Source organism: Aquila chrysaetos, chromosome Z, assembly GCF_900496995.4.
Source record: "Aquila chrysaetos chrysaetos chromosome Z, bAquChr1.4, whole genome shotgun sequence".
NCBI lineage: Eukaryota > Metazoa > Chordata > Aves > Accipitriformes > Accipitridae > Aquila > Aquila chrysaetos.
This window is the reverse complement of record NC_044030.1, coordinates 66752260-66778269: the sequence shown is the minus strand read 5'-3', so window position 1 is coordinate 66778269 and position 26010 is coordinate 66752260. Positions and strand designations below refer to the sequence as shown.

Sequence of the window (26010 nt, the reverse complement as noted above, 5' to 3'; positions counted from 1 at the left end):
AGGGCATTCACTAGGTGAGGGGAGTCAAGAGAAAGAACACTTTCCTGAGAAGTGGGAAAAAGTCTTTAGCCCTTGGACTGAGCAGGACATTGAGCCATTTATTCTCCTTCCTGGATAAGAGCTATAACTGCAAGGTTACCATATAAAAATGGTCACTGAAACCATAGCCACCACAGAACTGTGGTTTTCATGAGAAAAGAGAAGTGGCAGTAGCTGAAGTGTTTTGTGCTGAACTCAATACTGTAAGCATGTATCAAAAGCTGCTTTTAAGGGAAGCTCCTTGGGGTTTTAGGTACGTGGATTCCTAGTTTGTAGTTTCCAAATATAACAAGAGGGACCCTTGACCTAGACAGGAGGGTGAAGTTTTACACATGTACAATGACATCATTAACAGGACTATTACAAATGATAAGGTGAGCACATATAGCCTAAGCCAGGCAGGAAAGCTGTGGATTGTATTCTTGGCACCTGAATTCTCCATCAGACATGAATATTTCACTAAGCATTGAGAGTGTAGCCTCACAATACAGAAAGACTGTAGTCAGTCTTTCTGCTTTAAGCACTTGATTCCAAAGTCAAAGTTTGACTCCTTGGTCAAAGTTCTTATGCTGGAATTCATGTCAGGGTCAGAGGGATTCTAATCTCAGTTAGTAAAAAAATTCCCCACCCTAACTTTTTTCTGATATCTATGGTTTACATTTGATGAAATGTTGTTCTTGATCTTCACTGGGCTTTTGAATGAGTCCTGCAATCCAGGATAAGAATTATTAATGCTGATTTGAGAAAAGTAATTTACTTCATACCAGTCTTTTCTGTCATTTTTTCAATTGCCAAATGATTCTAGGAGTCAATATTTCATATAGAAGACATTACTCCAACCCAACCATCATAATTCATTTTAGACAATAGTAAAGACATTAGGGGTTATTTTACCTTTAAGCATCTGACTAATTCCACTAACAGAGGACTTTCTAAACACTGTGTTTAAGACTGTGTGCAAGTGTTCTGCTGGATCAAATGTTCCACACCACAGAGAACTGGAACAACTCAAGAGATACTTGGCAGTTTCTGGGTTTTAAGAGATAAAATGCTATCATGTATGTGTGTCATGCTTCTACAAACACTAGATAATAGCAAATACCATGAGTATTAAGAAGTAAATTACCACAAGTCATGGGAAAATGTGTTTGAATATCCAAATAGGTATTAGCTATACCCACAGCTCATATTAAATGTGGGGAATAGAAAATTTGTCCTAAACTGAATTATTTTCTTCAAATAAGGCCATGTCCTCTGTGTTCAACTACTGTTAACAGTGTTGTTCAAATGACCTTATTTATGTTAATGTAATTATAGATTGCCTTCTGAGAGCATTCAGCGGGGGTGGGGAACAGTATGCAGTTCACAATTAGATTAGTTTCAGAGCACCACTTCATATTATCCATGATACACACCTTTGCATAGAAAATATCTGAATCACAGTTATATTATTGCTCTTTATTTGCAGCAGTGCCCACACTGTGCTTCCTGTTTTCCAGAAACTTGCTGAACTCTTGCTCTAAGCAGCTCAGTGTAATACTGACCAGACAGGCAACAGGGGGCAATTTGCAGTAATTGATTACAAGAGGTCAATGGCTCACTCTAAGCAGTATAGCAGAAGAGTATAGCAGAGGACTAAAGTGGAATAGGGCTAAAGGTCTTGGGGCTGAGCTAAGGGAACTAACCCATGCCCAGTGGAAGCAGACATGGGAGAGAATCACATGAAAATATAGTAGTGTGGATGAACGAATGGATGAACTGCCATACCTGGTAAGCAGAAGCTGGTCGTGCTCTGGTGTTATGCAGTCCACAGCTTTTCTCAGTGCAGTGGCATGTGGTGTACAATCAGAGCTGCAGTATCCAACTGATGGTACCCAAACTGGCAAATGCTGGGTTGTCATATGTGAGTGACAGCTACCAGCTTGGACAATAGATACTGAGATTGAACAGGGGAACGTCCTCCAGAGCTGAAAGCCTGAGATGCTGCACTGGAGCTGAACAGTGAAACCTCAGCAGCAAGAAGTGTAACAGATTCCTCTTCTGCTGATAGCACTAGAATTAACACTGCAACACATCCTTATTACTGTGGTTGGCAATTACCTTCTGAAGATAAAGATTTTCATGTTGAGTTTTTCCATTTTCAGCAACTTGGGTAAACAATTCTTTTAATTTTCATTTAAATGCATGGTAGTGAATCCCCCTAAAAATATGCCGCAGTTATGATCCCTGTCTGTGCTTAAAAAAAAAAAAGCAAATTGATGTGATAGGTTTTTCATTAAAAAAAGACATGATTAATGTCATGATTAATTCTTAAAAATTCTTTGAAAATCAAGAGTTGTCTTATCTGACCTAAGTTTTGGGTTAGGTTATAGGTTGGATTAATATAGCATGCATTTTTATATACTAAATAACAGAGGATATTATCCATGCTGTTGTTTCCTAATGACATACATCTCATTTATAAGTTTATTCTGTATGGATAGTAACATATAAAATGCAGAGGAATACAAGATACCTACTAGACAAAAGTTATCTATATTTACAGAAGTAAATATTTTTAACTATAGCTTTCTTAAAATTCAGTCCTCAGCCTTATGTCAATTAATTTTTATTAATGCTATCAAATGTTGTCATATAATCCAATGAAATACTCATTACACATCTCTGCCTGTAAATGTAAGTAATATAATAGTGGGAGGCATCTTTGTTCTGCAGTCAGGCATTGTGTTGCAATTGAGTTTTCTTTATTAGAGGGGAAGATATCTCATGATAGTATACAGCAGATTTTACTACTTTAGGAGCAAATGAACTCTGTACTAAGGATTCAGTCACTCCTCAGGAAGAGAGAGTTGGAAGGGAAGAGGAAAGCTGGCATGGTTAAAAGAGGTCTTGGATTTAATATTCATGTTGCTATACATGGACAATTCACCCAAGCTATTCTATCTTTCAGACACTCCACCTGGGAGGTATTCAGCTTACCTGTTTCATTGTACTATAGAAATAGGTTATTAATGCACAAAGGCACTTTAACAGTCAGAGAGAAGATGGAGAGGATAATGCATCATATTTAAACTGCGAAGTGTAGCTGTTGTATTGAGCACTAAGAAAGAAAAAAGTGCTGCCTGCAGAGATTTTTCTTTCTTTAGTCTTCAGGATTCTGTTACACTATTTATTGAATTAAAATATAAACAAACAAACAACCCCCCAAACAATTCTTAACCTCCTCAGTCAAGTGAGTTTTTATTGAGCCACTGTCATGGAATATGAATGTTCTTAAGTCATCAGTCAGGACCCATGTTTCTTTTACGGTCACTGGTGCCTCATGACCCATACCCTTGCCCATGCCTCATGCCATACTTCAGTCAGTTCAAACTTTACTAGCCCTAATCATACTACATGAATCCTGGGGTGATGGTTGGAGGAGAAGATAGATATTTGTTTGGACCTCACAGGTTGAAAGTATACCACCTACCTTGGACACTACATTCCTCCCGTATCTCTCTTTTTGGTATGATTTAGCCTAAATTATCCTATAGAAAAATGGAATTGACAATTTTATGTTTGAACCTGTATACATTTTTTAAAGGAGGCACTTGTATATTATATTTAAGAATTAATTGGATATTTATATATATTATATATATAAATTTATATATATATATTTGTTGCTATACACTTTTCTGCTAAACATTATTGGAATGGATAACAGGTTATTTTTACAGTCTTTCCAAAGGCATGTTAATTCACAACATGTTCTGAAAAAATACAGGGTGACTCTGACATTCCAGTTTTTCTATTTTAGATAAGCATATGGTAAGTCTAATAAAAGATTTGAGAGCAGAGAATCACTTTTGTGGTTAGTAATTTTGCTTCAGGTTCAGTTAAATTGTGTTGTGAGATTAAGATCATACTTGGGTATATGAAGTGACTAAATTGAGTGTATTTTGCTTAAATTTGTGACTTTAAAAATATTAACTATTTATTGATTGAATCTACTATTCCCTTATATTATATTGTCAAGTACATGTCATACTTAATTATGAAACATCCACGCTGGAACAACTCGAACTTTTACTATATAGTATCTGGTGATGAGTCAACGGTTTGTGTAATTTTTCTGCAAATACTTGAGTTGTTTTTGTTCCTGGTATATCTGCTTTGGGAAAGGTCTAACTGAAATAGCCTCTTAAAAACAAAACAAAACAAAACAAAATAACCACATAATTGTTCTTCAGGAAGTACTTGGAAGTTAATATAATTCAAACATAGAAACATATAAATACAACACTATTAAACGTTATAGTGAAACCAATGTCAGTAGAAATAAGTTACTCAAAATTTTAATTCTTTCTTTTGGGAAGTCAGATCTTCACATTAGTTTGCATCATTCTGGATTTCATTGAGCTATATGTGCTTGTTTAATTATTTTCTGTAATTAAAGACATAATTGGGCCTCCTTCCTTCTAGATTTCAAATCCTATTAATCGTTTTTATTTTGTTAGTGTCAGTTACATCCTCAGCCTTCTTGAACACCTAATGCTGTCCTATGGAGCTGTCCTCATTTAAAATTTTGAAGACTGTGTACCTGAAATACTCAGAAACTCCTGTATAGGTACAGAAGAGAAGTTTGATTTTCATAAGTTTGGAGAACATGTAACTTCCTGCAGCATCCAGTAACTTTGATGGTACTTGGCATCAGAGAAAATGTAGTACAGAACAAAGGATTGTAGTACATCCATCTTAGACAAAATGGTGTGTCATAAAGATCACATTTTCATCATACTGAAGATTAAAAGGGAAAAAATGGGAAAAAAAATTATGTTCCCCACATTCATTTGTTGCCTCTGCTTATCAGTAGCGGTGACTTTGAAACCCAAAGCACATTTCAATACTTACTTCTAGAAATAAATATAATTTCCAGGTTTACATAATGAATTCTGTCATCTTCTAAAATTGCTATTTGTGACAGCAGATGTTTGGAAAGGGCTATTTCCCCTCCCTGCATGCCCCGTTAGCATCAGTTACATTTAGCAAAACCCACAATTTCTGTTTGAGCTATGTGCTGTGAGCTGAAACATGAACCCCTGGGAGCCTGTGTGGAGCTGACTAATAAACAACTCTGCCAAATTATCCTCCTATTCCTTACTTCCTTGAAGCATCAGTCTTTGAGCATGCTTACATGTGAAATGACCAGAATTCAGATTTCCCCTCCCTGCCCCAGTATTTTAGAATGTATATCAGGAAAAAACCCTTCTTTCTGGAGTCAGTTCTCACTTTGATCTTTTTTTATTTGTCTCCTCTTTGGCTGTCAGTCTGTCTTGTCAGTCACAGTAGCATTTTGTCAGCTGATGGATGATAATTCAGTTATATCTGCACAATGAGAGAACATGTCCCACAATTTAATCAAATCATGGTAGAAATAATCTTCAATTTTTATCTAGGATCAAAGAACACATGGTTGAGTGTCTAATAATGCAATTTCCAGTTAATATGCTGGTCAGTGTTATATTCAGTGAAAAGATTACTGGGATTTCTACTCAGGTTGCAGCAGCCAGAGGCAGAGATTGCATGCAGGAAAAATACATGTCCACCCAAAAAGATGTCTTTTGCAGTGAGAGAGACCTGGAGGGCCATGGTTAAGGAACCTGAATTATGTTAACTCTGCTGTGTACTTAACAGCTGCTCTATCAAGGAATTTCTTAACTTGGCTTTTGAAATTAATTTAGTCTAATCTGTAATTGAAAAAGATTAATTTGATTGGCTATCATTTACATTTAACTTTATATTTGATTTTGTTTGGTAAATAATATATGAATCTGAAATAATTACAATGTCTTAGTGTGCTTGCATTTCTGATTCATACTGCTGAGTTATCTTCTGTAAGGTAACTCTCCTCTTTGTTTATAATTAATGAAATGTAAATGTGTATGGGAACAATTATGAATAGGTGTATTTTCTTCTCCTCGTGCTTTGATAAGGTTAGTCAGAATTCTGGGACTGTAGGCACAAATTTGCAGTGTGAAAAATTTACTTCCTTCATCCTTGACATAAAGACATAATACTTAGTGCAAGTTTACCAAAAATCTTTATATCACAATAGGAATAATGGAACATGTATGTTTTATTTATATTATATACGTATGGTCATACTATATACATATATATATTTATAAATTTAAGTATATATACAGAAACATGCACCTATGTGACCATATTGTTTACAAATTAATGAACCCTACTACTACTATAAAACCATTATTATGTGACAGTTAGAAGACTGGGAAGGAATAAGATAGAGCTGTAGTAGAATATAGTGGCTTCCAGGAAGCTGCATCTTAGTTTTACTGAATTTTTAAATTAGAGAAGAAATAGCACAGTGTATAAATTAAAGCAGAATTGTTGTCATCAGACATCTACTCTTTGATGTAGTCAGTGCTGCGCTGTAGCAGCGAAGCCCTTTGAAAGTTATTTACACTCAATTTGGTTTTAGACTTTTCTTTGTGTATAACCTCAATGTCTGGTTCTGTAGTAGCTAGTGCTTTAAAGTAGCTCTGATTATAGTTGTACTTGCTACAGATTTCACAGCTGGTCATTTTTCTGCTTCCATTAGACCATAATTTCCTATTCCTTTATGATGCATTAAGACAGAATAACTCCGACTACTGGAAAAATACCTGTAGTTTGAAAATCACAGCTGAAGAATAACACTAATTATAGTACATCATAGGTGATCTAAATCCTACCTTTAGAAATTACTATAAGAGCATGTTTTATTTTATTGAAATATTTGCATTTAAAATTTTTCAGATAACCTATGGCAATCATTCTGCCTGGTAATACATATGAATTATAGAATGTTATTGGAAAGAAAGGTGCATTTCAGTCAGGCTTTCTACCCTAACAGGTCAAAATCTTTTCATTCCATTTTTCTTTGGTACTTGATTTGACCTCTTGTGATGACATTGCAGTTTCAGGACTGATAAAATTGTCCCCCCTTTATTTGATCAGCATAAACGATTTTGGATCTTCCTAAAAGGTTAATTAATTTACTAATTATATGATCTAGGTTTTCTGTCTTTAAACATATATTTTTTTACTTAAAAGAAAAATAAGTGTGGACATAATGTAACTATTACAGCTACAGATCCAAGAAGCCTTTTTTCTTTAACTGTATTCTGCTTGAAAACTTCATGTTATTGGATCCCATAATCCACTGTTTCACTTGCTTAAAAAGTAAGCCAAAGGAAAATAAAATCAGCACTGTAAAATTAGAAACTCTGAGTTCCTCAGAAAACTGAGAATCTATCTGCTTGGATTCTAAAAGGATCTGTTGTGTTTAGGTGATGTAATAGAAGCGAATCTTCAAAATAATTGCATAAATTCTCAGGTGTAAAGTTATATGGCATCTCATGTGCCTTTGAGTATGTTGTACTCTATAAGCCTGTAAATGTGAACTAGAAGACAGCCTGGGATATTCAGGCCTACCATATCCAACAGTGTCTTTCAACCAAACGTTTTTATGATTTTGTTATTCCATGGATTTCTACAACCTGTAACATAGTACCTATTTCTGGTGTGATTTACTTTATGGTTTTGGCCAGTAATTCCTTGATGGGTTGGATTTGATCCAATTACCTTCTGTAATGAAATTTTTCCACACAAATAGAAACTTCAGCAAAAGTTCATTTGGATAATTCAGCATTTTGCAGTGAAATAACATTGCATCAAAAATCCAGAGTGACAGTATTATTTCTTCAGTTAATTTAGCACTGAAATCATGAGTATTTTTAGTAAAAAAAAAATTGATTTTTTTTTTCTCCCCAATAGGGTCATATTATTTACTCATGTCTGTGAGTAGTCAGCAAACTGTTACTCATATGTTACAGTTAAAAATGGTCATCGCTTCTAAATGATAAAGCACCAGCAGTTTCACAGTATTTTTCTGAATTTCTAAACAGAAATTATTAGTTTTAAAAATTATGTTGTCATGATTTAACCCCAGCCAGCAACTAAGAACCACACAGCCACTCCACTCACTCCCCCTCACACCCACCCCGTGGGATGGGGGAGAAAATTGGGAAAAGAAGTAAAACTCATGGGTTGAGATAAGAATGGTTTAATAGAACTGAAACGAAGAAACTAATAATGATAATGATAACACTAATGAAATGACAACAGTAATAATAAAAGGATTGGAATGTACAAATGATGCACAGCGCAATTGCTCACCACCCGCCGACTGACACACAGCTAGTCCCCGAGCGGCGATCCCCCGTTCCCACCCCTCCCAGTTCCTATACTAGATGTGGCGTCATATGATGTGGAATACCCCGTTGACCAGTTTGGGTCAGCTGCCCTGGCTGTGTCCTGTGCCAACTTCTTGTGCCCCTCCAGCTTTCTCGCTGGCTGGGCATGAGAAGCTGAAAAATCCTTGACTTTAGACTAAACATTACTTAGCAACAACTGAAATCATCAGCATTATCAACATTCTTCTCATACTGAACTCAAAACATAGCCCTGTACCAGCTACTAGGAAGACAATTAACTCTATCCCAGCTGAAACCCGGACATATGTTAATCCTCACCTCTCTTTTTTTGCCTAAGTCTAAAAAATCAGATTTCTTTAAAAGTCCAAGAAGTTATGTTTGTTCATCTGAGACTTGATCCCAGAATGTGATTACCATTCTAGTCCTCATCCAGCAAAACACCTGAAAGCTTGAATTCATTTCAGGAGTTACTTCTTTCCAGGGGGACTTCTGGACATTTCTTTTTCTCAAAGTGCATCAGCCCACCTATGCATTTATAAAGTTTGTCACATACTTTTTGTTACAAACTGGTTCTAGATTCTCTTGCAAAGCTCAATAGACACTTGTAAAACTTAAAGCCTATTCCTTCAAGTGTAGAAATCTTGCTGCTGGTTTTTTGCCTGATGCTTTTTGAAATATCAATATAGGAGGAAAATTTCCTAGTTAATATCTTTCTTCTTTTGACACCTGTTCTTTGCTTGACTTACTGCTTCTTTTATTGAAGAAACTTTCAGATAAATACATCTTTCTTTGAACTGTTATTGAGAGCACTGTTGTTCATCACTCTTTGTAGAAAAAAAATCAGATTTTCTAGCAAGATTTTGATAACACCTGACACTTGAGCCTTCTTCGATGTTTTATAAGATCATAAGAATGACTGTATTGCATCAGACCAAAGGTACAGTTAGTCCAGTACTTCCTCTGTGATGGTTGCCAGTAATGGATGCTTAAGAAAAATGGCTGAAGAACAGGTAAGTTTATTTCTACTGTGTTGCTAGTGGAGAAAAGATGGTGGCATTCTGCATCTTCAATACATCACCGGTGAAGTTCTCCAGAAAGCACCAGGTGCTTTTTCAGCTGACCCTTAGAATCTTAAAATACCTGTCTAAGGTATGCTGTACAAAGAGCTACCAGAATTTCTTTAGCTAACTTTGTCTGCCCCAGAAAACAATGTCTGCCACAGTCATAGAAAGAGGATACAGAAGTTACCTGCAGATCTTCCTACAAGGAATCTTCCAGACAGCTCTACAGAAGCATTAATTTACCAAGGCAGGAGGAAACTGTTTCAGCACGGACCACACTGTAGCCCAGTACTTTTATTCTGCAGGTTTTCTAAAGCACTAAGCCGTCCCTTTTACTGGCCCTCATGGAAGTTCTGAATAAGATTTAACTTCAGCCATGGCTGAAATATTGCATTTATAGTTTCTTGCTTAAAATAGGTTAAATGTGGCTTGTCCTGTGTTACAGATTGTCTCTTTTCCTTTTTATAGGTAATTGAGATTTAAAACATTTTAATGTAAAAAGCATAAGTTGATAGTAATTCTAATGAGCCTTTAAACATGTTTTGTAAACTTAATATTCTTCACAGAAATGCATTCTTTTACTCCTGGGAAGGTTTGGAAGGTTATTAATATTTACATAGGAACATTCCTGTAACTTGTTCCAAACGAGAGAAACTTCACTGCAGAGTTAAACACAGGGGTTTATCACAAGGAAAAGCAGAGGTGGAGAGAGAGTTTCTGGCAAGAATGCTTGGTTTATGGCTTTAAAAGGTCCTTTGTACCACTAATTCATTTTTCTCTAGAGTTGGAGAGTTACAAAACAGTGCTTCTAAAAAAGGCCCAGAACAAAAATGTGCTAAGCTCAGTGTTGTCATGAGGAAATAATTATGTTCATAGCTCTCAATAGTTAGGAGGTACTGTTAGCTAATCAGCGGACAAGGATTTGCCTAATATTGTAACGTGATGACACCATTATGCAAATTTGTTCAGTGCAATGAGCCACTAACATAGAGCTAGTGGAACTTTTCTCTATCCGTGGATCCCACCTCATCCTGAATAATAAGGGAAAGTTAATTAAATATGAGTAATTTATTAGTAGAGAAAGCTGTCTTCAAGATGCAGAATAGGACAGAATGACAAGGGAGAGAGAAAGCTGAAAGCTCATTATTCTTATTTTACTAATAACAAGTTCTGGAGAGAAGTAGTTAATCCAAAAGATTTAGAAGTATATAATCAAAGTACAGAAATGGGAAGAGGAAGGTACCCTGGCATTCCAATATACCTCAACATAGTTCTCTGTGATAAAGGTCAGTTGACTCTAAGTCTCTGAACTTACAATATAGCTCAGTGTTTTTTCCTATCTCTGCTAAATGAAAGGCAAATGCCTTTAAAAAATGGTGGAAGATGTAAAAGCTTTAGTACAGCTGTAAAAAAAGAACCCACCAAAACAAAAAACATAACAAAACAAAACAATGCCCCCCCCCCACTTATCATAAGGCAAGAACACACCTATTTTTAGGCTACCAAGAGCTTTGTGGATTGAAGAGCCAGTTTGAAACTCTGGCAAGTTGCAAATGCCTTTAGCAGTCACCAAAGACAAGTGAGACAAGGACTGAAGGTCTGTTTAGTGCCTGCTTCATGTGAGGATGAAACAGCTCTGCTTCTTAGTTTCTTAATAGGCATAAGTCTCACAGCATTGGGATTGACTTTGTTGCAACCTATCCTCATCCCACTGTAAGTATGACAACCACTGTTTGTTTAGTGTCTAAATTACCCTTGACACTCCTGGAGCTTAAGGAGACTTTCTGTCAAGTCTGAAGATTGTCCATAGTGTATTTGAGTGTCAGGTTTCAAAGATTACTGTTCCTTGTAATGTTATTATAGATCTAATATTTCTTTGTGTCCCTTTCACTCAAAAGCAGGTTGTTCTGATCCTCTCAATCTTTGCCAGAATTCAGTACCAGATGTCAGCATTCCAAAATTATTTTGGTTTTAGTAAAAGTTTTATTCTTAATACAGTAATTTCAGTCCATATTAAATGCCTTTGTTTTTCCATTATGCGCTAGGACACATTTTTGCTCTCTGACTACAAAGATTAAAAAAAAGAGAAAAAGAAGGAAATATTATAGAATCATAGAATCATAGAATCATTTAGGTTGGAAAAGACCTTCAAGATCATCGAGTCCAACCATTAACCATGCCCACTAAACCATGTCCTTAAGTACCCTGTCTACTCGCTTTTTGAATATCTCCAGGGATGGTGACTCAACCACTTCCCTGGGTAGCCCATTCCAATGTTTAACAACCCTCTCAGTAAAGAAATTTTTCCTAATATCTAACCTAAATCTCCCTTGCCTCAACTTGAGGCCATTTCCTCTAGTCCTATCACCAGCCACCTGACAGAAGAGACCAGCACCCACCTCACTACAACCCCCTTCAGGTAGTTGTAGAGAGCGATAAGGTCTCCCCTCAGCCTCCGCTTTTCTAGACTGAACAGCCCCAGTTCCCTCAGCTGCTCCCCATAAGACTTTTGCTCCAGGCCCCTCACCAACTTGGTTGCCCTTCTCTGGACATGCTCCAACACCTCAATGTCTTTCCTGGAGTGAGGGGCCCAAAACTGAACACAGTACTCAAGGTGCGGCCTCACCAGTGCCGAGTACAGGGGGACAATCACCTCCCTGCTCCTGCTGGCCACACTATTTCTGATACAGGCCAGGATGCCGTTGGCCTTCTTGGCCACCTGGGCACACTGCTGGCTCATATTCAGCCAGCTGTCGACCAGCACCCCCAGGTCTTTCTCTGCCGGGCAGCTTTCCAGCCACTCTTCCCCAAGCCTGCAGCACTGCATGAGGTTGTTGTGACCCAAGTGCAGGACCCGGCACTTGGCCTTGTTGAACTTCATACAATTGGCCTCAGCCCATCAATCCAGCCTGTCCAGATCTCTTTGTAGAGCCTCCCTACCCTCAAGCAGATCGACCCTTCCCCCCAACTCGGTGTCATCTGCAAACTTGCTGAGGGTGTACTCAATCCCCTCATCCAAATCATCGATAAAGATATTAAACAGAACGGGGCCCAACACCGAGCCCTGGGGAACACCACTTGTGACCCGCCGCCAACTGGATTTCACCCCATTCACCACAACCCCCTGGGCTCAGCCATCCAGCCAGTTTTTCACCCAGTGAAGAGTACACTTATCCAGGCCACAAGACGCCAGTTTCTCAAGGAGTATGCCATGAGAGACAGTGTCAAACGCCTTGCTGAAGTCAAGGAAAATAACATCCACAGCCTTTCTCTCATCCACTAGGCGGTCACATGGTCATAGAAGGAGATCAGGTTGGTCAAGCAGGACCTGCCTTTCGTAAACCCATGCTGACTGGGCCTGATCCCCTTCTTATCCTGGACCTGCCATGTGAGTGCTCTCAAGACAAACTGTTCCATAATCTTCCCTGGTACTGAGGTCAGGCTGACAGGCCTGTAGTTCCCCGGATCCTCCCTCCGACCCTTCTGATAAATGGAAGTCACACTGGCAAGCCTCCAGTCCTCTGGGACCTCCCCTGTTGACCAGGATCGCTGATAGATGATAGAGAGTGGCTTGGCAAGGACCTCTGCCAGTTCCCTCAGTACTCTTGGATGGATCCCATCAGGTCCCATAGGTTTCTGAGTGTCCAGATGGCGAAGTAGGTCCCTAACTAATTCCTCCTGGATTAAGGGGGGTATGTTGTGCTCTTCATCCTTACCTTCCAGCTCAAGGGGTGGAGTACCCTGAGGATGACTGGACTCACTATTAAAGACTGAGGCAAAGAAGGCATTAAGTACCTCAGCCTTTTCCTCATCACTGGTTGCTATGTTCCCTTCTGTATCCATTAAAGGAAAGATATTCTCCTTGGGATTCTTTTTACTGTTAACATATTTGTAAAAACATTTTTTGTTGTCCCTTACAATAGTGGCCAGATTTAGTTCTAGCTGAGCTTTTGCCTTTCTAATTTTCTCTCTGTATGACAGTCTGATTTACAAGTATTTGAAAATAATACAAATAGAAGGTTATTTAACTGATTTTTCACTAGCTGTAGTTGCAAGCTTGCATTATTACATGAAGTGCAAATTAGATTTTGTAAATTCATTATTTCCTCTATATATTATTGGCAGCTGTACTTAATGTTTGATTCTGTAACACTTTTCATAAAATAAAAGAAAGAAAAGATCTTGAAAGCAAAATCTTAGCCTTTCCAGAAAGAGAAATTCTTCTTAACACCTAGCATGAAGGTTGGTTAAAGTATAAAGTGGTACTTTAATTAACCTGTTTTACTTTTGAAGAGATGCCAGGTCCTACTGATCTGACAGATGCTGTATAAAGTATGTCCAAAGATGGGGAAGGAGGACAAGAGGAATTGACCCTCACCTCCAGCAGAGCAGGACAGGCCACAACCAAAGTGAAGACAGGACCAGGGGAAAGCTGCAGCTCGTGGCAGAGAAAGAGAGAGGCATGCACTGAGGTGGCAATGAGGCTCAAAACTTGTGTCCAGAACCAATGGCAGCTGAGGTCAAGTTATGCTGAGCTAGAAAGGAGGGCAGCGATACCATGGCTTTCCTAAACTTTGTGCTATAGGAAGGCATGGTATCTGAACTGCAGAGAACGGACATTTTATGTGAGTCAAAAATAAAAGAGAGAGAAGTAAGAACAGAAAAGGAGAAAACCAGAAAATCTAAAAGGAAATGAACTTCAGGCACAGTCACCAGCCGCATGGATGGAGTGAGAGAAAGCAAATCTGGCTGTAAAATACTTTTACAACCCCAGCTCGGACTTTCTAGGAGCCAAACTATCTAGCGCAAGCTCTGCCCCACCTTCTGCTAGCCAGGACAGCCCTCTCAGGCCCTTTTTTACTAGCCACATTTGGAATAACGCTATCCGCAATGCTCTGGCCCCAACTACTTCCAGCTGGCCCTGCAATGCTCCCACATCCCTCCCATATGATGAATGAACTTCCAGCTCTGATTTTGGGGTGAGTTCTAAGGACTAGCATATAGGTCTCACAGATGTGTACTGACAAGCTGAGTAGCTGTTTTTTCACACTCCAGATGTTTTTTTGATATGCATATGTATATATATATTGCTACAAACACATGCACGCATACACATACACATATATATACACACATATGTATATAAAGGACAGAATTGCAGGGAAACCAAAGCCATGAGAAATCTGGAAAGAGCTGCTGACAGGAGCTAGGTACATAAGCAAAGACTGAGTTGGCAATATGCAGTGTTACATCTTTTGTGCATACATTAGCTAAAGAAACTGTTTTGAACTGTGTTTTCCATTCCCAGTAGTAAATGTTCATCTGTCTGTATTTCTAGGTGCCTAACACTTTCTGTTGGAAGTGCTGTTTGTTGAGAAATGGTGCTGCCGGGATAGTCAGATCCTCCTGCTCCAGCAGCTTTCCTACTTGTCCTCTTTTTGTGCCCTGCCCACTTGCTTCTGGTATAGACCCATAGCTGCTCTTCCTGGGTTGTTCGCAGCAGGCTTTAGGTGGGTTTATCCCTGTTCACCCCCCATCTCAAGAGGATTTTTGCAGAAGTTGTCCCTTGCCCCTCCCTGAACAGCTCTCTGACTGTTTTATTTGTTTGTTTGTCATACTTTTCTTTTTATCCTTTCTTCCCCGAGACCCCAGAGATCCCTGAGGAAAGATCAGAGACATCTTTTGTGCTGCTCTGAAATGAGCCAGTTTAGATTTTCATTCACTTACTGCCTCGAGTCTTTTTATGTATCAGTAGGAGAAATTAGAGAAATATAGAGTCTCTTTGATGGAGTGTATAAATAACCTTTGGGAAGCAACAGCAGGAAAGAAACATGAAACTCATAAAGGAGCAGCAGTTCTTGATTGCTGTGCCAACTTTGTTTACCTTAACAGAAAATTTTGACCTGCAAAGTGAGAATTCACCCAATTCACATTTCTAATTTTATCCTTCTGTTTGCCTTGCCTTCAAATATTGTGGATGTGCAGCAGAGATACAAATGCCATCTAAGAAATCCTCCTCTACTGCTGCCAGTTTTTTGACACATAACACAAGCTGTATTGTGATACGAGTAAAACTAGTAATGTGGGGAAGTGGATCTGAAAAGGCATTTGAATGTTTAGCATACAGGACAGAAATGCAGAGGCGCAGAGTCACTCAAGTGTACTACAAAATAAGTTTGTTTTGCAGACTGAATTCCTTCATGACAGTCTCATTAAAAGTTCTTGCTGCCAAATGCTGTTTGCTTTCACCTTCAAAACTGTCTCCATTAATAATGAGCAACTCCACTTGGAAGTTATTTACATAAAGTATTGTTCCTGTCAGTGGTGCAGTGCTAGACAAGGGTGGGAGGGAAAGCATGCACTCAGCAAATGAATTCAAGGGCCTAATTTAACATATTTCTCAAAAACATTGGTATAGTCTAAGCTGGTACAGTGCATTCTGGATGAAATCTAGTTTAGCAGGATTTGACAGTAAGGGGGATTTACTTCTGCTAAGTCAACTCAGCTAGCTGTACTTTGCAAGCCTAACTAGTTATCATTTTCAAGATTACTATTAGAGCCTTGATTTCTCTGGTTTATATTTTGAGACTTTCTAGCCCCATAAATTCTTAACTTCTTGTGAAATACAGGTTCTTCTTGAGTCAACTAGCTTGCTATCCCTAAGTGTTTCTACTTGCACAGACGGCTATTACGTTATATCTCTCCATTCCTCTGGGAGCATTTGCTGTCAGCAGCTGGTGCGTTCCCCATACACTAAGGCCTTCAATGCTATGGCAGTTACACAGTAATAATGAGAATCTGTAGGAAATTTCCCATAATATTATTAAAGGATTGTTTCAAGGGAGAAGCACAGGACAAAACCTGGTTCACGTGGTTACTGTAAAAATAACATATCTTCACTTTAAGCTTTATTGTACTGTCAAATTCACAGCTCTAAGTTTAACTCAAATGAACAGCCAAGGTAATCTGGAATTATCTGTCTCCATACTATTTGATACATATATGATAAAGGAGAGTTGGCCAAATACATACCAAATTGCTGTCCTCACCCTGAGCCAGAAACAGATATTGTGCATTCAATCTATACCTCTACCATTCCTCTTTCACTGCCTATAGATACACATGCCCTATTCAACATCTTTAGTGATGGAAAAACTTTACTGGTCCTTTTAGCTCTTGACTTTCTGGTAAAAAGCAATGAATTTTAGTAATATGAAATTATACGTATCAGGATCTGGAGCATAAATATGTTTGCAAATATCTAATTTTAGTCATAAGTTAAAAAAAAAAAATTAAGAAAAAAAAGCCCAGACTCATACTAGAGACATCAGAGCACACAAGGCCAAACTGTGCAAGTCTTGGAGTCTTCCAAATATTCAGGACCATGGGCTATTAGCCAGTGTGCTGTATGCAATGCTCAGAAACTAGATAATTTCTGAAGTACTATGTCCACTAAACCTTATCATTCTGTGATTTAATATCTAAAATCTGGTGCCTATTAAGAAAGACTCACTAATATAGGATCACCTAACCAGAACTTAATGAAGTTGTGGGAACTTCATTAAAAACAGAATTTATGAAAGTGAATATAATATTTGAAAATATTTCTTGCAGCTGCTGAGACACTTTTTGGTTTGTTTTGACTAAGATTTGTAAAATACCTCTTTTTGTCTTCTGTGCATGGAACTTTTCATAAAGCATTCCCTCACTGTCATTCATTCCCTTCTGCTTTTCCACTCTACTTCTTTAATGAACAGTCCATTGTCCTCACCAGACATTGCCTACATGAATGAGAAGGCCCCCAAGACAATCTATGTGTCTTGTTTTCTGCCCATCAAAGATGGAAATGAACTGCCTTGGTTAACATGCCAGTCAATAATAGGTCAAATTTTATTCTTCCTCAGGGTTATTTTATTTAGTTTGCTTAGAAATAAACGTCAGTCAGTGCAAAATACAGATGTTATATTTCAGAATTTAAACCTAAAAATGTGGTCATCAGATTAATTCCATGGTCTTGCAAAACAGACTAAGATAACATAGCAGCAGCCAGTAACCATACCTGAATTAGGGAAGGTTTTCTTCACGTACAAGTACAAAACAGTACCTGAGGATAAAATCATAGTAATTTACAGATATAAATATGATGAAATATGGAAATGTGTTCTTTTCTTCTCACTTCTGTAAGAATAAAAGCTAATAAACACAGAAAAAAGGCCACTTACATTGATGCATTATCTGTTTCAAATAAATTAAATCATTGTAATAAAATATAATATTTAATACTGAAGTATTTTATGTTTCTAATGTGCTATTTCTGCTGACAAATGGTATTTGGGTTCCTTAATAGTAGTACAAAAGGAGCTGTCTTTAGGGCATTTGTGAATATATTCTAGTAAGAATACAAAGGAGATGCTTATGAATGTGTGAGAACACAAAAGTTTTGAAAATATTGATTACTCATATTTGGGTTCATTTCTTACATGATCATAAACACTCTAGTGCATAATTTGTATATTAGGCCAATTAAAATTTTAGTTGCTTCCTTGTATGACCAGGAATGTGTCCTGGTTTCAGCTGGGATAGAGTTAATTGTCTTCCTAGTAGCTGGTATAGTGCTGTTTTGGGTTCAGTATGAGAAGAATGTTGATAACACTGATGTTTTCAGGTGTTGCTAAGTAGTGTTTAGTCTGAAGTCAAGGATTTTTCAGCTTCTCATGCCCAGCCAGTGAGAAAGCTGGAGGGGCACAAGAAGTTGAGAGGGGACACAGCCAGGGCAGCTGACCCAAAGTGGCCAACGGGGTATTCCATACCATGTGATGCCACATCTAGTGTGTAAACTGGGGGGCAGCAGGGACGGGGGATCACCGCTCGGGGACTAGCTGGGTGTCGGTTGGCGGGTGGTGAGCAGTTGCACTGCGCATCATTTGTACATTCCAATCCTTTTATTATTGCTGTTGTCATTTTATTAGTGTTATCATTATCACTATTAGTTTCTTCTTTTCTGTTCTATTAAACCATTCTTATCTCAATTCACAAGTTTTACTTCTTTTCCCGATTTTCTCCCCCATCCCACTGTGGGGGGGGAAGAGGGGAGTGAGTGAGCGGCTGCGTGGTGCTTAGTTGCTGACTGGGCTTAAACCACGACGAAAGTGATTATTGATGTTTGAAACTAATAAACTCCACTTTATTCATGGTCATCCATCTCTGCCATATACTGAAATACCACTTTAGAAAATCTTTTTTTTTTTATCATCACATTAACATAACATTAGCTGCAGGCACATATTAAATGCCTGTATTGAGAACAACCCCAAATACCTGGTTCCTTCCCAGACTGACACAAATCAAATGCCTAGGTCCAGAAGAGTATCTCCTATCCCAAAGTCAGTCAGTGTTTGGATCTTCATCTTCAGCTTCATTTCCCTTTGTGTAAAATTATTTAAGAACTTTTATTTTGGTTTGTCTTCCTTTACAGTCATTTTTTATTCTCTGTAATCAAGAGCGCCTAAGCCCACACTAGCTGCCTTGAACACTGCACAGAAAACAGTTGGTGTATTGGACAGGAAGCATCGCTGACTTACGGTTTTATTGCTAGGGCTGTTCACCCTTATCTGTAGACAGGCTTCAGTGGAAATCACCCGTGGCAAAATAAGATTTGCTTCAGTAAGAGTGGGCTCCTGCTTGTCATACCATTGTATTTCCAACAATACATATCTCTGACTGACAAAAAAGCAGATAGACACTGACAAAACTTGTTTGAAAATCATATCTCTTCTGTACAGAAAGGCTGCATACTTGCTATCGGCCATATTTTCCTTCTGGCCCTCTCAGATCATTTCTGTAATATCAAATCAAATAAATGAAGCCAACAAAACATGTGATAGTAAACCTTATTCCATAAAAGAAATACAAAGAAATGGTTTTAAATAATGGCAGGTGATATTTCTTCTGCTAATAAATGATTTTACTCAACATTTCAATGATACTTCATCTTATTGACAGACTATGACTTACTGAGAAAGAACTGACCTCTGAGTATTAGAATATGCACAGGCTTAGTGCAAGAGTGTTAGCACCTTAATATTTGGTAATACCACCAGAAAATTCGGGAGTGGCTATCCAATCTCCAGACCATAGTTGGTACAGGCTTAGCCAGCTCAGAGTATAAGCAGAAAAAGTTTAGGTCTGTCTGGCCTTTCCCACACAGACATAACCTAACCTTCTGTGAGACCTGTTAGAGTCTAACTTCTACATTAGCTTTGCATCTTGGATCACTGAAACTACATCAAAACAGTAGCAGCTGTAAGCCAGAATGAACAGAATCAATATATTTTACCTAAGACCTTGTTTGGTTTCAGTAACTGTCTTTGTTATGTTTCTTATTCTATAAGTGGTTTCTGATGTATGTAGAATTGCCTTTTTTAACTTTATTTGTTTACAAAATGAATTATGTATGTGTAAAGAAGGAGGCCCACTTAATCTATTTTTCTCTTGTTCAGTACTAGCCCAGGAATCAATTCAGAAAACACACCAAATAAAACATTGTTTATCATTAGTTATTCTTCTCTCTCTGCAGGAAGGCAAATTAAATATATTTGTCTGTATTGTAAATTATTTCTTATCCACTCAAAAAATCTGAAATAACGAAATTAAGTTCCAAGTTTGTTAAAATTGAGTATGCGCAGATGATCTGTTAGACAGTTACAGTTGCACTGAAATGTTACAGATGTCTCATCTAAAGCTTTTAATATTTATGGTTTAAAAATATCAAATAGGTGTGCTGGAACAGGAAATAGTTATGCATTTTCTATATTTTAGTTATTGCTGTTGTCTCACAATCTTAGTACAGACATGGGTGGTTTTGCTAGATATTGCATATAAATGTGGTAACACGTCCCTGCCCTGCAAAAACTTTTACTGGAAATAAGTAAAGCAAGCAATAGGATAAAGGAAGACTTAACATTTCTTATTTTAAAGGCAATTGAATGAGATGCAGAGAATGAGGGAGAAAACTGTTTCATGGTAAGGGACTGCTAGCAAACTTTTTTTTCTGTCAGATGTTTATTTTAAAAGCCCTGCCCTCCAGCTTAAGTTGACATGAGCACCAATGGCTTAGAATCGCAAGAACAGAACAATTAGACATTGCCTTCTTGGTCAGGATGTTTCCAGACTTCAGGAACTATCTTGATCTCATTATGAAGATCTTAAGGTTGCTATTTTGTCCCAGCATTTTATCCAGGACATGAGATTTTACCTGTCCCCTCTGTCAGACTGAGAAGGTACAAGGCAGGAGCAGGAGACAAGGTTCTTACCCGACTCTCAGGTTGAATGACATAAATCATGTGATCAAGTGAATGACTTAGGATATATGACCTGGCAGAGGGCCATGCCTTTCCGCTTCTCTCTACTCTCACCTCATGACAGAGTGGATGTGTCCCTCATATTATGATCCAATGCAGAATTCTCCTTTTTTCTGTTATTCTCAGTTTGCTCCCCATTGATTTTATGAGAAGGATTGCAGAGTTGTACAATAACTGTTGCCAGAGTTTTCTTTCTATTAAAAAAAAAAAAAAGATAATATAATTCGTTAATTTATTTGCAACATGTAAAAATTTTGTTTGTTATTCTTTCAGGACACAGCAGGTCAGGAGAGGTACAGAACAATTACCACGGCTTACTATCGGGGTGCAATGGGCTTCATTTTAATGTATGACATCACGAATGAAGAATCTTTCAATGCTGTGCAGGATTGGTAAGTAAAACTTCAAATTCATATTAAATAGCACAGAGATTATTTGGTATCACTCACCTGCTGTGACACTGTAAATTATTTTGGAAAACTTATTACCAGATACAGTGGCCAAGCATTCCTATACTCAAATGTACGGTGGATTTTTTTTCTGGAAAGACAATGAATACTTTTCTTTAAAATGTGTTGCATATAATTCATTGAAACCGTTGTGTTTTCTGTGATTTCAGTTAATGTGCACTATTCATACTACTAAAACCAGCAACATACTAGTGTGGAGAGTAACTGCTAAGATGCCAGAAAGTGTTTCCATATTTCATGGGAAAAATGAGATACCAAGTGTGGGGTTTGTCTTTTAATTTAATTTTTCATCATGTTGCTTTTAACCATAGCTGGTTATACATTATGCTGTCAGTCTTGTGCCTCAAGTGTAAAAATGATGACCAAACTTCATCAGAATAGCAGAACCTACAATGGCTGGTACTTATATTACCTTTTGTTACGTGAATGTCAAGATGTCTCCATAAGAGTGTGTCATTTTAATCAGACATGGGTTAGTCAGGATCCAAGCAATCTTCAGGCTTTTTTAAGTAAAGCTGGCTCCAAAGGAAAGCTAGAGTTAATTTCAGTGATCTCTTCCTTTATAAGTTATTTTAATATCTGAGAGCCTCTTAGCAGTGCTCTGAGTGATATGAATAGCATTTGTCATGTGTGCTCCATGTGCTCTCTTGCATGCTGTTCCCATGGGAGAACTGTGTTTGAGAGAGGATTTTTTTCAGAGTTTGTGTGATTTGTTCAGTATGTTTCTTTGGCTTTTTAAAATTTATTTTAAGATACACACTATTGTCTACTTCTTTCGGGACAGGAAAGGTCAGAAATATATTTCACACTTAAAGTAAAAGGCAGGGATGCTATGATGCCTGTTTCTAATGGGAATTGTTGCCTAGCCTCAGACTCTCCAAGAAAAAAACTTTTTCTCTTTCCCACTCTTCTACTTATTATTGTGGTAGAAAGTGTGACAGAACGCGTGGACCACCTTCCCTCTCTACACCTGGAGTTTTTCTTGGTCTGTATATGCTGAGCCTGGTCATTCACCACTCTGAAAATAAGAACTGAGAACCTTATCTTGATTCTGCTCTACAAGAAATCTTCGGTTGCCTAACATTTCCTGTATAAGTGCTAGGGGATGTGGTCATTCACACTCCTCCAGGGGAAAGGGGCAACTCCAGAGCGTGTCCCACCTCCTCTCCATCAGTTATCTGTACAACTCTACACTGAATTGCTCTTTTGAGCAACTCTTTCCATTTACTAGAGAATCAATAGACTGACATGAGTAGTATAGACCAGACAACTAGCTTTTGGACAATTGAATGTATCTGAAAGGAGTGTCTGCTTGACAGTCAAAGAGGAAGACATGTTTTCTCACTGTGACTTGTTATGCCAAAGGGATGTTCTGCCCATTTTGTAAAAGCTGGAGGTATCACGCTGAGTACTTGCTGTTATACATTTGTGATTACTGCTCTGTTCGACAGCATGAGGCAGAATCTCCTACCTAACAGGAGGTAGCTGAAAGTGTTATTCATAGATGCTGCTGTGAAAGTTTAGCAAAAACAGGGAACCAAGGAGCACATCCAACCTCTCGGCTGAACCTGCAGTTGTGGCTGCCATCACCACTGCTTCCTGGCCCTGCCAGCTGAAACACTTTCTTGCATTGCCTTTGCTGTTCTTTGTCCATGGGCTGATTCTGTTCAAGCACTGGGTTAACTAGGTGATGGCTGTGACCAGCTGTAATCTGTAAATCTCATTGCCCCATCTCTGGGCAAACCAGATGGCATGCCATGTATTATCTAGCTTCCTCTGACACAAAGGTTTCTCTATAGCAAGTGTAAGTATGTGTACTTATTATTAATTTTCCCACCTGTTTGTTTTCCAGCCTCCTAGATCTGGTATGGTTGGCACTCTGTCTCCTGGTGAAAAGTAACTGGGCTTCATACTAAGTAAAAAAAAAAAAAAGTCCCTGTAAAATGAAACAAGAAAATATTTAAACTATGGAGTTCTTAAATAGGTTTGTGAAATATGATTTTTCCATCATTTTTGTCTGTTACGGAGGCACACACAATCAAATCCAATAAGTGTTAAAAGTCAGATCTATTCTTCAATAAGAAGTTAGTTAGTTAGAACTTCAATAACATTAGTAAACCACAGGCTCAATGATGTAAGGCAACTGACTTAAGAGTCCTTAAGATTTAAAAGTGATGACTCAAAATGCACATATCACTCACCTAAAAGCTGAGGGCTCTCTCCCTTGAGGAGTTACCTCGGGCGGTGCCCCGACCCAAGGGTGACTCCCTGCCTGGAGACCCACTGCTCCGAGGAGGACTGATTCCAACATATCCTCTGGAAGGACCCCGTTTATACCCTTGTCGAATCTGACCTGTGGTCATTTAATCCCCATTGGCCAAAAAGGTCAACACTTCTGTATACCTGGCATGTCTCAATTGGTCTGTTGAACTTTCAACCTGCGGCCTGTAGGGTTTGGGTTTTTTTTCTCTTCTCCCTGCCCGGAGAAGTTTGGTTTCCTGCTGGGGGGAGTGTACTGCCACATTGTCGAGAAGCTGTACAAAGAGTTGGCAGCTACTATAGAAATTTGGTGAATGGGAGGGATAGCATTATTATGTGCTGAGAGCTACTGAACAGTCATCTGCATGATGAAAGGGATGACAGGGGCAGAGTGCCTCACTTGTCAGGATGAAACTTAGATTTGCTTGTTATTTTTATTTTTGATTTCATGAGCCCATTTGCTGCCCTGCTGTTCTTCCTCTGTTTTATTCCTCCCATCTCACAGCTGATAATTGATTTTGATTAGCCCATGCTCCAATTTTGATAGTAATTACAAAACTACTGCTTGCTTCTGAATGGGAAAGGAGTTAAAAAAACCTCGCAATTACCAATGCCGCAGAAAAGGAAGCATGGCTATGTGGATGTGTCTGTGCATTTGTGAAAGACATGCAGGGAGGCAGTGGGAGCTTTTAAGCCTCTCTGAGGCTCAAAATGCTTTTCTCTGTGTTAAGTGTGCCTCTGAAGGCAGTGGTGTCATTTCATATACGTGCACAATGGGCCAAATCCAAGCTCAAATCACATCAGCTTCAACACTTGATCCAGAAACTGCACTGCAGTCAGGACAATGAATCTACAAGTGCCTTTTAGATTTGAATAAAGAAGTTTGATTTTAAAAGTGCGTTGGGATGATTCTTTAAGAGCAATTAGTTCAGAGCAGTTGTACTCATATTCAGAGGCATTTTTTTCAGTCTGAAGTCTGTCTGACATTTCTCCTTTATAACAACAGATGGATAGTCATATTTCTAGACGCCATGCCTAGGTCAGCATGAATCTATTCAGCTGTGAGAAATGCTATATCTAATTTGACTATTAACATTTTACATTAAAAAAAATCAGTATCTGTAATTTTATCTAAATTTATGAGCGACAGTATACGCAACAGTATAGTAGCCAAGCATTTGTCCACCACTCTCTGAGACTGAGAAAGGGTTTGTCTAAAAGCTTAGCTAAATGACTTGAAGGTCAATAAATTTCAACCATAATGCAGACACCTCAGGAAACACTCATATCTTGCCATCCCTTATTAAAATAAAAAAAAACTTAAAGATTGCAAATGACAGTAACAACAAAAGTTGTAACCTAAATAGGGATATTTTTTTGAGATTCAAAAACTTTTGACATGAGAAAACTTGAGTTGGTACTTCTGGTAGTTCTGCTGTATGTACAACCAGTGATTTATTGCCATCAGTCTCATCCACAGGATGATGCTAAGAATACACTGCCAGTGCTCATGTCCTATAATTGTTCAGTCACTTCAGAACTGCTGCCTTCTAGGGTATGTTCAACTAACCTGTGCTCTCTGAATAGCTATCTTCCCTGTATGGTTTCACATGTACTAAGACAGATGCTGTTTAAATGAGCCTAGCTTGGTAGACAGTTCAGACTGACCTACAAAATTGAGAGGTCCTTAATAATTTTTTACCATTTAGACTTTTTTTGTATCATCTATGGACTTTATCAGCAGTTAGTTTAAATGTTTTAAAAAATTGATAGAATAATTGAAGAGTATTTCTCTTCAATTTCAAGTCAGTGTCTGAATATGCTTCTTCTGAAGAAAATGCCACTAGCAGTAGTCACAGCATTGTATTCTCCTTTATAGATACAGATTTTCAGAAGTTCACAGCACCAACAGTTTCTGGTTTTATTCAGGGATAGTGGATGTGTGCTGAAAATCTGGCTGCTAGCAGAAAAAGCAAATTGAACATGCTTTGACTCAGCAGATCTCTTAGAGAGCTCTGCCCAGATTTCGAAGCTGCCTTTTCCAGGAGGCTTTTTCCTTCAGAAATGCAGCTAATGCTACAAGTACAAGGTGTGTACCTTGCAGTAGTTTGGTGCATGTTGGTCATGCCACACTAAAAAAGATGCACTTTTTGAGAACAGATTTATTTCCTATAAATAGGAACCACTTGTAAAGCATCGTTTTCTGCCTGGCTGAGGTCTAAATTAGAAACAAGGAATAACTGAAACATCCCATTTAGCTGAATTCTTTAGACAGCATCCACACGTTTCAAGTAACTGGCCTAGTGGAATCTGATTTTCTTTAAAATTCCTTCTTATTAAATCTCAAGTGAAGTGAATGTTGAGAGTGGCTCCATGCCACTTCAATGCATATTTGATTTAGCTCAGTTATAATATCACAGTAGTTGCATTCATTCCTCTTTTATACTACCACTTGTAGCATTTACATTTGTGTCCTGGTTTCAGCTGGGATAGAGTTAATTGTCTTCCTAGTAGCTGGTATAGTGCTGTTTTGGGTTCAGTATGAGAAGAATGT

At 38.2% G+C, this 26010-nt stretch overlaps 1 protein-coding gene across 3 annotated transcripts in view; it reads left to right on the top strand.

Annotated features, from left to right (window-relative positions):
- RAB3C (RAB3C, member RAS oncogene family) overlaps window positions 1-26010 on the top strand; it is a 141810-nt gene that overhangs the window by 48807 nt on the left and 66993 nt on the right. For all 3 annotated transcript variants that reach the window (XM_030005085.2, XM_030005083.2, XM_030005084.2), the window contains one exon: window positions 21001-21119. In XM_030005085.2, the coding sequence (XP_029860945.1) occupies window positions 21001-21119 (119 nt within the window). The remainder of the gene's footprint in view (window positions 1-21000; window positions 21120-26010) is intronic.